Source organism: Chionomys nivalis, chromosome 12 (genome assembly GCF_950005125.1).
Source record: "Chionomys nivalis chromosome 12, mChiNiv1.1, whole genome shotgun sequence".
In the NCBI taxonomy this organism is placed as follows: Eukaryota; Metazoa; Chordata; class Mammalia; order Rodentia; family Cricetidae; genus Chionomys; species Chionomys nivalis.
The window spans coordinates 35,791,636-35,805,221 of record NC_080097.1 but is presented as its reverse complement, the minus strand read 5'-3'; the positions used below and the strand labels follow the sequence as shown (position 1 = coordinate 35,805,221).

Sequence of the window (13,586 nt, the reverse complement as noted above, 5' to 3'; positions counted from 1 at the left end):
TCTGGAGTTCCACTACTACTGTTACGAGGGGCTAACTTCCACATGGATTTTCTCACATACCTGATGGGTCAGGAGGTTGATCTCCTGTATATTACCAAAGAATGCTCAAACCAGATCAAAAGAATTTTAAAATCGTGCCCATGTTTGAGGCAGCATCCTTTTTACCCTTGCATTAAATCCAAAATGAACAGCCTGCTTCAAAGCCCCTACAGGACCCTTATGGCATCTCTGAAATCGACAGAATCTAACGTTCAACTAAAATATTCCTAACTTTCACCTGCCCTCAAAAACCATGACATAAGGTGGGCATGGTGGCACATGCTTTTAATCCCAGCCCTTGGGAGGCAGAGGCAGGCGGATCTCTGAGTTTGAAGCCAACCTGGTATACAAAGAGAGTTCTAAGACAGCCAGAGCTACACAGAGAAACCCTGACTCAGAATACAATACAAAACAAAGCCATGACATAAGCACGTGGCCCTTTATGTCTTCTAACATAGCATTCTTGAGTGCCTTTGTTTTAGTTCAACAGAGAATGAACACCATGCTACAGAATGAAAACCACAGCTTGACATTTCTTAAATTTATTGAATAATTCTTAGCTGGAAGAGGAAAGATCACAGGCTTGAACAAGAGTAAAGTGAAAAGAACAATTAATTGCAAATTATTACAAAAGCAATTTCTGAAACATTTTCTGAGCCACTGCTAAAACAACTCAAATGCATCTCGAAGTTCCTATTTTGGTAAATGAACATTAAATTACTCAAAAGCAAAAAGAAGAGTTACTACTACACATTATAAGACCTTAATGCACTACTTGAGCAAACCCAAACAAATGGCCACAATTATTCAAAGTAGCTTCTACTTAATATTCAGTAACTGAACAAGAATGCGGATTACTTTGAAAACGGCACAAGTAACCAAAGGCAGCAAGAATTCAGCAACATATAAGCCTGGCATTAAATAGTGTTCAAACCGTACGACAAACTGAAATAAGAACTTGAAGAATAACAGCTCTAACTACATGGAAGGAATGTACAAATGGTCAAAATAAATAAATAAAGTGGCAGGAGTGACCAGCACCGCACCCGCCTGTGCAGAGCAGGCGCACAGGAAACAAGGGATGCCTACAGGGCTGTGCTGACAATGAGAAAGACGCACTTCGCTTGAGTACGGCCCTTCCAATTCTCAGATACTCTCTACTTCTTAAGTGCTGGTGACAGGCAGACAGGGTTTTAAATGGAAAGCATTTTCCCTACTCATGTGTGGACTCGGCATATTTAAACTCTGTGTAAAGATTTCTCTGAAAAATTACAAAATAATACACTGATTAGAAACTGGTGATAGTAGCTGTGGAGAAATAGCAGGCAGTCGCATGGCTCCGGGTTCAAAGATGGAGAACATGTACCACCACTGTCAAAGCTGCCGGCTGTCAAATGGGTCAAGTATCTGCACTCTACACAGTGCATTTAATACATAAACCTCCCTCCCAGCAACATAAACCCTTTGCTAAGCAGAATCATAGTAGCATGAACTGAACTAATTCACATTAAACATCTTCAGGAATAAATTAAGCATTTCTCAAAGTACAAAGATACTATATGTGATCACTGAAGGCTGCTGTAAAGTCAGCTTTACATCACAAAGAGCCAGCCCATATCTACTGCCATTTCTTCTGTGGTTTTCTGGTGACATTTCTCTTGAATCAGGAGATACTTTCCAAAATCAACATTAATAACATATAAATGTCATTTAAAGTCGACTTAGGCAAAGATGGACACAAACAAATGCGCTTGCTATTTCAGTGTGAGATCGGTCCAGAAGCTCCTCAGCAGGGGTCTCTCACTTTCTGTCCATCACAGCACGCCTTTAAAATTGGCAAATCAAGAATCAGCTCACTGTACATCACAAGTTTAACATTGTCCAGTAAAATATATTTCATTGGGAGCCAAGTGTACATGATGGCAGTATACAATGTCCATTACAAATATGTCACAAGATCTGTGAGACAGAGCTACCTCAACAGAGGTGCCCCAAAGACTGAACACGCAAACGGATGGAGCAAGTCTGGGGAAAGCACAGAAGGCTTCACAACAGCTTGCTTTACACTGCACCTGGTCCATGGCACTGCTCGACACGCAAACACTTTCTGTAGGAAAACGACCCACACATCTGCTCGCCCTACCAATACTTCTAACGTTCTCCATGTTCCGGCACAGAACTGACACAATGTGAGTCCTACTATTATTGTTACAACTCAGGCCAGCGCCTCTGGCTGTTGTCAGCAGGTAGCATTTAAATAAAGAACACTGAGCACAGAGCAGCTTCACCAAAATGCCAAAAAAACAGGAACATAAGGGGAAGCTTGCCTCAAATGATTATACCATTAACATAAACAAGCCTAAAGCAGTTTCCGTTTTATAAAACCAATACATAGCCAATTACACTTCAAAGAAATTTAGAACTCAGTTTTGCTATTAATCTAACCAATACATACACGCAAATTACATACGTGTAGTGTGATATTTTCTTGTACAAGTACAGTATAAGCCCACAATGCACAAAAGCACACCTGGATATATTTCCCTGCACTTCCCAAAACTGAAAAATATTTGAGAAAACAGAAAAATGTATGTTTAAGGCTGGCCTTGTTTCTATGTTACACTGAGAAAAACTAGAGTTTATAATGTGGTTCTGGAGTAAAGGAAGGTGAGGCTTTCTTGTACAATACACTTCTCCACCATAATTACTAACGCAGGTCCATCTGAGCGCCTGGTAGGTGCTGTCTCCTACTCATCGCAGCTTCTAGGAAGTCAGATCTTGGGGAGGGCAGAGAAAAACCACAGCCCCACAAAACTGATTTACCCTTGATTCCAGACTCTCAGTGGAGGAAATGTGTGCAGCATCTGCACATCCCAGACCCACCTGACACAGAGCCTGGGTCACCTCACTCACATCAACTTGCTTTTCCTCAGCCAAAGACGATGTATGGGAACATCACAAAACAGTTAGGTCTGCTGTGCAGGGAGGGTGCCTACTATGCTAAAAGAGAATTATTCTTGGGGAAGTGGGGATTTTTTCTTCTTCTTCAAAAACCCAAAGCTGAAGATCATTATTAGGCTTCTTTGAGTATATTTCCACATTAATTATTAAAATTTCAATGTGTTTTACAACCTGAATTTTCATTTGTGGAATAAATCAAAAAGACAAAATTCTTACTGCACAATATTTAGACATTTTATTTAATGTTAGCAGTGGGTTTCTAACTGAGAAAACACTAAAGTGAAAGAAAATAAACTGGTGGAGAGGTTAAAGCTTATTCTCGCACACGCTCTCACAACACCCCCCCCCCTTCTCATTCCAGGATGACAGGCAGCAGTAGCAAATAACGTCACTTGATGGAAGAAGGCTAAGGAAACTCACTCGCGGTGTTCACAGAATCCTAAATCACTACGTGTATGCTAACGAATTAAATGTCTGGGGAAATCTACAAGTACCAATAGCTGTACTATGGAAATAACTGTTCTAAAAGAACAGTACATAAAGATTACAAACTTATCAGAAATAAACACACAACAAAATACCAGCCTCTGATTTCTTCCTTGATGTCAGACGAATTATCGTCAGTCGCACTTGCTTCCAAAGGAACAAAATCATCACTTGGGCCAGGCCAGCCGCCTCAGCCCTGTTTGCAGCAGCACTAAGTAGATCCAAACAAAGGCTGTTGGGCAACGCCCCCAGCCTCAGCATTAGATCCTCCTTCACAGACATTTCTCAGCATCACAACACAAAGACATGTACAGAAGAATAAGAGAATATTCTGACAAAGATTACAAAAGTATGAACTATATACAGTGTGATGACAGAAAGCATTTAAAAGGCTTCTTTCCTCTCAATTCAATTAAAATGTTAATATTCTGCATTTTAATTTTATTCTAACTATACTAAACATCAGTTTCTTTACTTCCGAAAACAAACAATAAAATATACTGGTCTGGAGTTTGACCTAGGCATTTTCCAAAAGCCAATCGAACAGCGACTTGCATCTTTCCTCACTTGAAGTTCTTTCCAGCACTTCGTAGTATTTAAACACGGACTGCAGTACATCTCCCACTCTCCATCCTTTCTCTTTCAATTGTTTCGAAAGCTAAGAAAGAAGGATTAACAGACATTAACACACATCAACAGAAAATGTTTTAACAATTATTTTTCATTTTTATCTTCAGACAAAACTGGGAACCCTGCTGTTGACAATGAACTATTCTTTCCCAGTTATAAGATGTCCCCTCAGCCACCACCCTTTCCCCAAACTGAACATTTTCCTCTCTTGCCCTTTATTAGCATGTCTCCACAGAATGGCACCTCAGGATCGCCAAAAACAGGACACAAACCCTGGAGTGGAGAGTCTGTGTGGGAGTGCAGTCAAACCGTCTGCAGGAAATTCTTTGTTTTGTTCTGGTTTGTTTGTTTGAGACAGGGTCTTTCTATGTATCCCTAACTTTGCCAGAACTCCCCCTATTTAACCCAGGGTAGCCTCAAACACACAGTAATCCTCCTGCCTCTACTTACAGAGTTCTGGGATTAGAGGCCTATAGCACATTCTTACTTCGTACCTACTATGCACTCCCACACAGACTGTCAGATGTTCTCCACAACAGCTTCCCCACTGTAGATTCTAAGAACTGTAGGAAGGATGCAGTATTTCCACATCCTCCTACACTTGGTAGTACCCATCATGACAGTTACCCTGTTGAGTGTGAAGAGTGCAGTGGTTTTGATTTACATTTTCCTAATGTTTTTATTTTACAAAGATGTGCAGTGTACTGGCTGACTTTGTGTCACCTTGACACAAACTAGATCTGTCAGAGAAGAACGAGCCTCAGCTGTGGAGTGCCTCTGTGAGATCCAGCTGTAAGGCATTTTTTTCACTTAGTGATCAATGGGGGCGGGCCCATCCATGGTAAGTGGGGTCATCCCTGGGCTGGTGGTCCTGGGTTCCATAAGGAAGCAGACTGAGCAAGCCAAGAGAAGCAATCTATATTGGTTATTCCCTGAACTGTTTTATAGTCTATGGTAAGATTAATATAAATTTTCATAAGGAAAAGCAGGAGAGAAACACTCGTAAAACTACAAACTGAAAATCCCTATTAACACAATGCTTGGTACATATTAAAAATACTCAAGAAAAGTATATTATCTACTCTGTTATTGGTTTTTCATTATACCAGCCTTCCATTTGCATGGGATAAGAAAGACCTAATTAATGAGGTACGATTATGAATCAGTAAAGTAGAATAGCTGGATCTTTTATAAAGAATACATTAGCTGCTTATTACTGACATTTAAATTTTAAGGTTAGGGTTAACACTTCTTTTTAGAGTATTATAATTAATCCTCATAAACCTGCAAGGTAAGTCTGTATCCTCTAATCCCACAATGCAACTAAGAAAACCAAGGCATTCACTGACTCCCCTCTCCAAGGTTACACCTACTGGAAAGCGGCAGGGCTGACTTCTGAATCCCAACTGTGAGATTCCATGGCCTACATGTTAATATTGTGCAAACAGCAAGCATTTTGCTAACCAACAATGTAGTAAGATTATTATATAGTGTTACTATTTCTTCACAACCACTCTAGAAGGGAGGTACTTACTAATATAAATTCCTTCTTTGAAGAGTCATGGAAATAAAGTTCTTCAACTTCAGCCTCAGAGGCAACAAGCCACTGAAGAATAATCCTTAGTTGCGGATCTACTGCTCCTGGTTCCATGTCAATGTTCATGATTAGCATAGTCTTTCCATTCTGTTGCAAATCTAACAATAAATTTAAACAATATGAAGTGAAATTCATCAACTCAACTTTCAAAACTCTGGTTTCAATTTAAAGATTTGAGTGAATGCTTTCCTTAGCTATACCATAATGTCAAATAAAGCATGTCTTAAGGACAAAATAATGCTTAAAACAAAGGAATAACATTGATTGTTTACTTGGAACAAATTACAAATTATTACATGGAACAAATGTAAAATATTGTTTGAAGTGAATTTAAATATAATATAAAAAGACAGGGCTCTCAAGTTTATTTTCTTGTTAATGAGAATGATGCTTTCAATCCAGAGGAGATAGCCTAGCTGGCTGATGGAACCAACACCATGTTGGATACTCCTGCTTCAGGATGACTGAGTACAAAAAGTATCAAGGGCATGCTGACAGTCTGCACACCAGTTGGAGATGTTGATGTTGATGGATATTTTTCTGTTATATGGAACTCTAGACCACTACTAATCATTTTTATAATTTGTGTCGACCCTTTATTTTTAATTCACAGTATTCTCAGAAATTTATCTTTTCTTCCTTTGTGCCAGTTAGTCTCAATCAAGAGTATGTCTAGTGTATGTTTCCTTTCCTATGCAGAATCAACATTTAAATATGTACATGTATACATACATGCACATGTGTATGTCTGTATGAGTCATGAAGGTAGAAGGAAGACTCCTGAGAGGCAAAGAAAAATAATCTTAAGGGGGAGGGAAGCAAGGGTAATGGGAGTCATGTGACATGAGCAGAAGGGAAGATCACGTTAGGGAGAAGGAACACAAGAGGACCACAGGGAATGAGGGACAATGAGAGACGGGGATGAGTAAGAGGAAAGTATAATATATATTCAGAAAACACATGAAATCCATCCATGATTTTACATGCTAAACATCAAGAACTAATTTAGGAAACGGTTTGTCTGTTTGTTTTAAAGGAGGTCTGATATACTATAAAACAAGACACAGTGTCTAAGGCCCTTAGTAAAGCCTGCAGTGTTTCTGGGATTGGTAGCTAGTCACTTAGTGGTTCTCTACACTGCTAGGGTTTCCTTGGTTAGGGCATGCTGGCTGCCCACCTGATGGGAAACTTCAACAGAGGTTAGGGCTGATGCCTCCTAACCAAAATAAATTAACAGGAAGGAAGGGAGGTAGGTTTAAAAGAAGGTTTAAAAAGCAAGTATCTGTTGTTGTAGGAATCCCCTAATTTTGAAGTTGTAAATCTAAACCAATCTATCTTCTAATGGAACAAATTTAGAAGCTGGATGTAACTTCATATATGAGAGATGCCTATGATGTCAAGAGCTGAGGAATAACACAACTGCATATAATTAACCTCCTGGTTTCTACTTATAAACATAAAAAATTCTCAGGCCCACTGATAAGTTCTTTTAATGAATTATTTTATTCTTATTAACTTGCACTTCTTTGCTTTATCATTCCTTAGCGAAGTTAGTTAAATAAAAACTAGGTAATAATAATAATAACAGTAATAACATGGCATGCATATGTTCATGAATAGTCTTTGAAATAATTATATCCATGAGAGTTATTAGGGAGAAGTATATGACTTTTAAAGGCCAATATTACCTAGATTATTACTAATTCTAAAAATTATAAATATGACTTGAAAGATGACTTAGTAGCTAAGAGCACTGGCTGCTCTTGCAGAGGAGCCAGATTTGACACCCAGCACCCGCATGGTAGCTCCTAACTGTTTGAACTCCAGTTTCAGAGGAATCTGATGCTGGCCTTCTTGAGTACTACACAGGCAGATGTAGGCAAAACATCTATTTGCATAAAATAAAGATAAAGCTTTATTAATAATCTGGGTTAGTTGGATGGCTCAGCTGGTAAAGGCACTTCTGGCAAGCTTGACAGCCTGAGTTTGAATCCTAAGTCCCACATGGTAGGAGAGAACTGACTCCACGTGAGAAGCATGAACAGAGTCAGTCAAGTGTTCACAGCTATGTGCACATGCATGTGCATCATACAAAACAAATAAATGTCATTTAAAAATTTTTAAATAGCAATAATCTTAAATCTGAGAATTTCGGCTTAACAACTATTATGCAACTTCCCTGAACAAGAGCACTGTGGACAAACTGGTTGGAAACTCAGGGGTTATATCCTCTACTCAAGAAATCCTCTGGAGCATCTGTCAGTGTCTCAGTGCGCCTACATTTGTGGCATGAGGGTATAGGGCTGTACTCCCAATATAGAACACACAAAGCCATCCTGAGCCTTCAGTTTTCTTATTTCTAAAGAAACAACAAAATTTCACTAGTTCAAAATATTAATAGTTATATTAAACAATATTTTTAATTCAGATGTGCTGTTTTATAGAAACTATTATCATTTTTATACTTTAAGAAAGATATGAGGAGGGCATACAAAAACTATCTGAACACAATGAAAACAGGTTTGGTGTGAGAAGTCTCTAGGCTCATTGGATATTTTAGTATATGAATTAAGATCACAAATCATGTTCAAAATTCTACAGTCAATGATACCTAATGTTGGCATAGTAAGAACTCTATTCACTAAAGAAAGGATTACTTCCTTCAAATATGTGTATATGTAAGTTCAGAATTAGAAGAGAGAGAAGGGAGGGAACATTTAAAGTGCCTTTCCATGTTTACTTTTCAGCTCACGGAAATTTGAGAAAAATACCAATTCTAAGTTACCAATTTGAAGGAAAACATAAGAGATATTGTTTGAATGAACTTCTGGTCCCCAGGTAAGTGGCACTATTTTGGGACATTGTGAAATAATTATTATTTGGGGCCTGACAGAGGCAGGTCCGTAGGGGTGGGCCTTTGAGTAGTACAGCCCCTCTGCCCCTGCTGGCTTCCTGTCTGTCCCTCCTCCAGCCAACAGCTCCCACTGCCACGCACCCTGCCAGAAACTCCTTCCCTTTCTGAAAGCACTTTGTCACAGCCACAAGAAAAGTAACTAAAACACAGAGTAATAAATAAAATGCTGTAATTACAATAAATTAATTTTGTAACGTAAGGATTTTAGACTTAAATTTTGGAAAGAAAAATATATCCTAAGCTTCTTCCTCAAACTTTTTATTTCTGAGACTGGGTGATTTGTGTGTTTCATACCAACAATCCAAAACCCATCTGTAAGTGGCATAAATACAAACCATGAAGACTTACACAAACAAAGGCTTAGAGAAGCAAATTGTGACTAACCTTCCACACCATCCTCCTGATCGTCATCTCTATCATCTGGTCCATCACTTTTCAAAGAAAACAACAGAAGCAGTTAAAAAAAAAAAAGGCTTAATTATTAATGGATTAAACCACTTCTCAGAAAAGTAGTAAGGAATGAAAATGTTACAATATGACGTATGACATTTAGAAAGAAGGAAATGACAATCAGAATGAAGCTTTGCTTCTCACATTATTTCATGTTAAAATACAGGTTGCACATAGTGCCTATAGAAGCCTCTCTTTATCATGACATTTAAAGCCAAGCAACTTCAAATGAAGGTGAAATATTCTAATTTGGTTTTAAGCAATATACTATTTGAATATCACAGAATGTCATGAATAATGAAGCATTACTGTTTCTACGAATGCCACTTAATGTTTTAAAACAATTTTTCTACTAATTATATATGAAATTAAACTACATAGGAAAACAAAACAAAACAAAAAAACAACAGAAATCCTGTAGGAAGCAAGCTCTTTTTAATGAAATCATTGGTAGAATGAAAAATAGCAAGCAGAGCAACCCATGCAAACAGTCACACATTTTGCAATTAGATGTCAGTCATATTTTAGCTAGTTGAAACTTTCATTAGATGTAAATGTATCGAGCAGAATTATGTCAAAATTCAGGAGAAAAGCAGGTTGATACATATTCTCTTAAGAACATGACATCATGCATTAGTGGTGAAAGACTCATCAGTTTTTAAGTTTCTAAACTGGACCAACCTGTCTGATGTTGGAAAGGATAAATTGTCCTCATACAAATCTCCTTCTAAACCAAGACTGCTCCAGCTACTGCTGTTACCATTACTGCTGGAGGGAGAAAAGAACAGAGCTGAACTAGAAAACGAATAGTGAAGACCACCTGTGCTTCCTTGAGACAGCGCCTGTGGAGTGGAGCACCCACAGAGGGGACAAGACACTGTCACTGCTACTCCATAGAGGGTAACTGGCAGGGCTGCCGACTAGGGAGTTTTTTTTCCTAGACAGAGTTTCTCAGTGTAGCCTTTCCTGTGTAGGCTGTCCTGGAATTTGCTCCGTAGACCAGGCTGGCCTTGAACTCAAAGAAATTCACCTGCCTCTGCTTTCCAAGCTCTGGGATTAAAGGTGTGCTCCACCATTGCAGCTTAGGGATTCTTTGCATTGTCCTCAAAACATCATGGAAGCATTCTAAAAGTACATTTGTTTTGTAGATAAAGACAACAGAATTTTTAGAATGACAAATGATAAAATTAGTATCTCACAGCAAATCTTAACATGTAATTTATAAAAAACAAGAACAAAAAATGCAATACACTTTCCTACTTCTCAGTTTGGATAAAATTTTAAAAAGTAGAGACCTAAATTGAGGTCTTCTGGTATTTCTGAATAGTACACAAAAACAATGATAAGGTGTAGGGGAGACTGTCTCAGCCATTCCTTTCTCATTACAATGCTATGCCAATTACCTCTATTTCTTACATTACACATAGGGAGCAGGTGGTAACAGCACATACTTTCTTCAGAAGAAAGCTAGAGTAAGAGGGCTTATTTAAGCAGTACGCTTGTCTGGCTGGCCAGTCGATGCCACACACAGCTCTACCTTCTTCTATCACCTAGCCAAAAGAACAAAGAGGCAACTCTATCTACAACTGCAGCAAAGCGTTGTTTGCAAAGGGAAAAAAGCAACCATATTCAAAAACAAAATTACAGTATATTTTTTCAGATTAAAATTTTCAAGATGCAACTTAAAAATTCTAATCATTCCTAATTATTAAAATAATTAGTAAGCACATTAGTTTGCAGTGACAAGCAGCTTTACTTCCTACTCTTGGCTGGTCATCATCTATACAAAGCTGAACTTTGGTTCTTTAACATCAACTCACTTCTTGTGCATCAGGAAATGTTGTCAAGGTAACCAAAGTCATGATTACCTAAAATAAGTAGTTTCTAAGCATTTTCAAGTAATTTACTTACCCATTTTTACTTTAACAGTATCAAACTTTCACAAATTACAATGCATTAAAGAATAAAAATAAAACTAAGCCATCTTTTCAACATATCCTCAAATAGAGTTCCATTATAAAACCATAAAGACAACCAAAGTTTTACCATTAGTCTGTCATTGGGCAAACGAAAATACAGAAAATATAGAAGCACAGAACACACAACTATAAACAAAAGAGAACAACCTCAAGTCCTATCTTTTACTTTAAAAAAATGATTCTCTAAACAAAGAAAAGCACAAAAGTAAATTTTTTGCCCATATTCTATTAACAATGATTTTTCAATCTAGTCAGTAATAAAAATCCATCATTTAAGTATTAGATAAACATGGGAAGTACATCTGAGTAACAGAAAGAATAAAATGCTCTTTAGAAGCCAGGCAGAACAGTATAATCCACAGCCTATAATATAATCCAGCCCAAGAGGCTGAGGGAGAAACTTCACTTTAAGATCAGCCTGAGCAACACCACAAAAGCCATCCCCTCAAAAAGAATTAAAATAAAACCAAACCAAAAAGGCACACTTGGAATAATAAAATAATGCTAGAAATATGAACATACTGCCAAATTGAGAATTTCCAAATAATAATGTAAACCCATTGTTCACTCTGCTGAAGTCTGAAGACCTTTATCACACAATTAGCTATTAAATCAGTTACCTTTCACTGAGATGGTGAAAACTGCTGCTTTCATCTTGATGGTCATCCTCAAAACTTAAGTTGGACCAGCTACCAGTACTGTCCTCACCAACACTGAGGTTCAGTTGTTGGCTGCCAAATGACTCAGTTGATGGAAAATCTTCCATTTCTTTTGAACTAAGAAAAGAGCACATGGTAATAATTTTAAAAATAACAGAAGCATCATAGATTCTGACAAGGAGGCAAAATGATAGAGATGACTCTATGAAATTATATTCCAAGTCACACTGACATCCCCTGAACACTTCACTGCACCCGCAAACAATGAGACTGAAGAACAACACAGCAAGAGCCACACGCTAGGCGGGGACATCCTGGGTATCATTCTCTGCATTCTCTCTACAGCAGTTCACACTTCTCAGAAGTGCACCTTACTACAAGGTCTAAGCGCATCATCTGCCCTGTAAAAATAGGACCTTCATTTGCATCCGAAGGAGACGCCTGCTGGTTTTAGAACAAGAAAAATTTGAAATTCTAGCTGTGTCAACCTGGCCTATATTCAAACTAGACAAATCTCTTCAGAACATGAATCATAAACATCTCTCTTAGCAGAGAGTGATGGCACAGGTCTTTAATCACACCACTTGGGAGGCAGAGACAATAGATCTCTTTGAGTTCAAATCCAGCCTGGTCTACATAGTTTTATGCCAGCCAAGGCTACGTAGTAAGACCCTATCTTTAAAAAAATATATTTTTTTAAAAGAAGGGACATTCATATTTTTATGACATGATAAAAAAGCCCATTTAGAGCAACTATAATAATTATCCCATCTGTATGTATGTATGTGTGTGTGTATATATGTGTGTGTGTGTATGTGTGTGTATTCAACACAGTTCTCAATAGTGATGTTTTATGTATGCAGAGAAAAACCATTAGTTCATCAAACCTTCCTTTGGCTTCAGAGCAATCATGATGTCCACTTTCTCACCTACAGTCCCCCAAGTCACTCAACACAAGGTCTCCACTGCCTCACACACATGCACTCCAACTCTTCACATGGATTCCAGCACGCCCAGATTCCCAATCATCTTTTCTATCTTCACTTTTGGTTCTTGGCTTAAGTGTTACTCCATTAGTTTTGTTTCTCTGCTACCCAATTCAAAAATGCAAGCCAGCCCCAACAGTTCTTGCTCATCTCTGCTAACAACACTCCCTTTCTTAAGGAACTTGCAATATGCATTTTTAAAATATTTCTTTTAATTATAATTACAACATTCCCCCTTCCCCTACCTTCCTCCAACTCCTCTCATATATCCCTCCTTATCATCTTCCAAATTCGTGACTTTTTTTCATTTATTGTTGTTACATACATGTATGTATATGGACAGACATACACATTTCTAAATACAGAAATTCAAGCTGCTTGTCTGTAGAGTATTCCTCGTATGTTTCAGGGCTAACCACTGGGTGTTGGATAACCAACTGATATGCTCCTACCTGGGGAAGACTCTATCTTCCACTCTCAGCATTCCTGTAGGTCTCCGTACATGGCTGAGGCCTCCTGACCATCTGCCTGTCCACATTAGCATGCCTATTGTTGTCTTTGTTCAGCTCATTTATCTGCTGTTTGTCTTATTCTTCTATAATATAAGCTCATTTCTTTTCTATCCCTAAAACCTAAAATAAGCCCTGAACTGCCCCTGCCCTCTCCACTTTTTGGGCAATTCTCACTTTGTATTTAAGATATAACAACTCAGTTAAGTTCGGTATTCCAAACACAGCCACCCTGCTCCACGACTTTATTTTATTTAACAAATTTTCCTCTTACCTACCACTTTTTATTTTTTCTAAAAGAAAATGACCCACAGGAGGAGGCTAAAAAGGGGGCTTGTAATGACTTAGGTAAATGGGCTCATAGTAATTGAAAATA

The 13,586-nt window shown here is 38.1% G+C and overlaps 1 protein-coding gene across 5 annotated transcripts in view; it reads right to left on the bottom strand.

Moving 5' to 3' along the window:
* Positions 1 to 571: 571 nt before the first annotated feature.
* Positions 572 to 13,586, bottom strand: part of Akap11 (A-kinase anchoring protein 11) — a 42,514-nt gene continuing 29,499 nt past the window's right edge. For 3 of the 5 annotated variants that reach the window (XM_057785779.1, XM_057785781.1, XM_057785780.1), the window contains exons 8-12: positions 11,677 to 11,832; positions 9,759 to 9,845; positions 9,012 to 9,058; positions 5,651 to 5,811; positions 572 to 4,144 (exon numbers count right to left, since the gene is read on the bottom strand). In XM_057785779.1, coding sequence (XP_057641762.1) covers positions 4,004 to 4,144; positions 5,651 to 5,811; positions 9,012 to 9,058; positions 9,759 to 9,845; positions 11,677 to 11,832 — 592 coding nt within the window. In that variant the 3' untranslated portion in view covers positions 572 to 4,003. The remainder of the gene's footprint in view (positions 4,145 to 5,650; positions 5,812 to 9,011; positions 9,059 to 9,758; positions 9,846 to 11,676; positions 11,833 to 13,586) is intronic. The other 2 variants (XM_057785782.1, XM_057785783.1) reach the window with 2 other exon arrangements.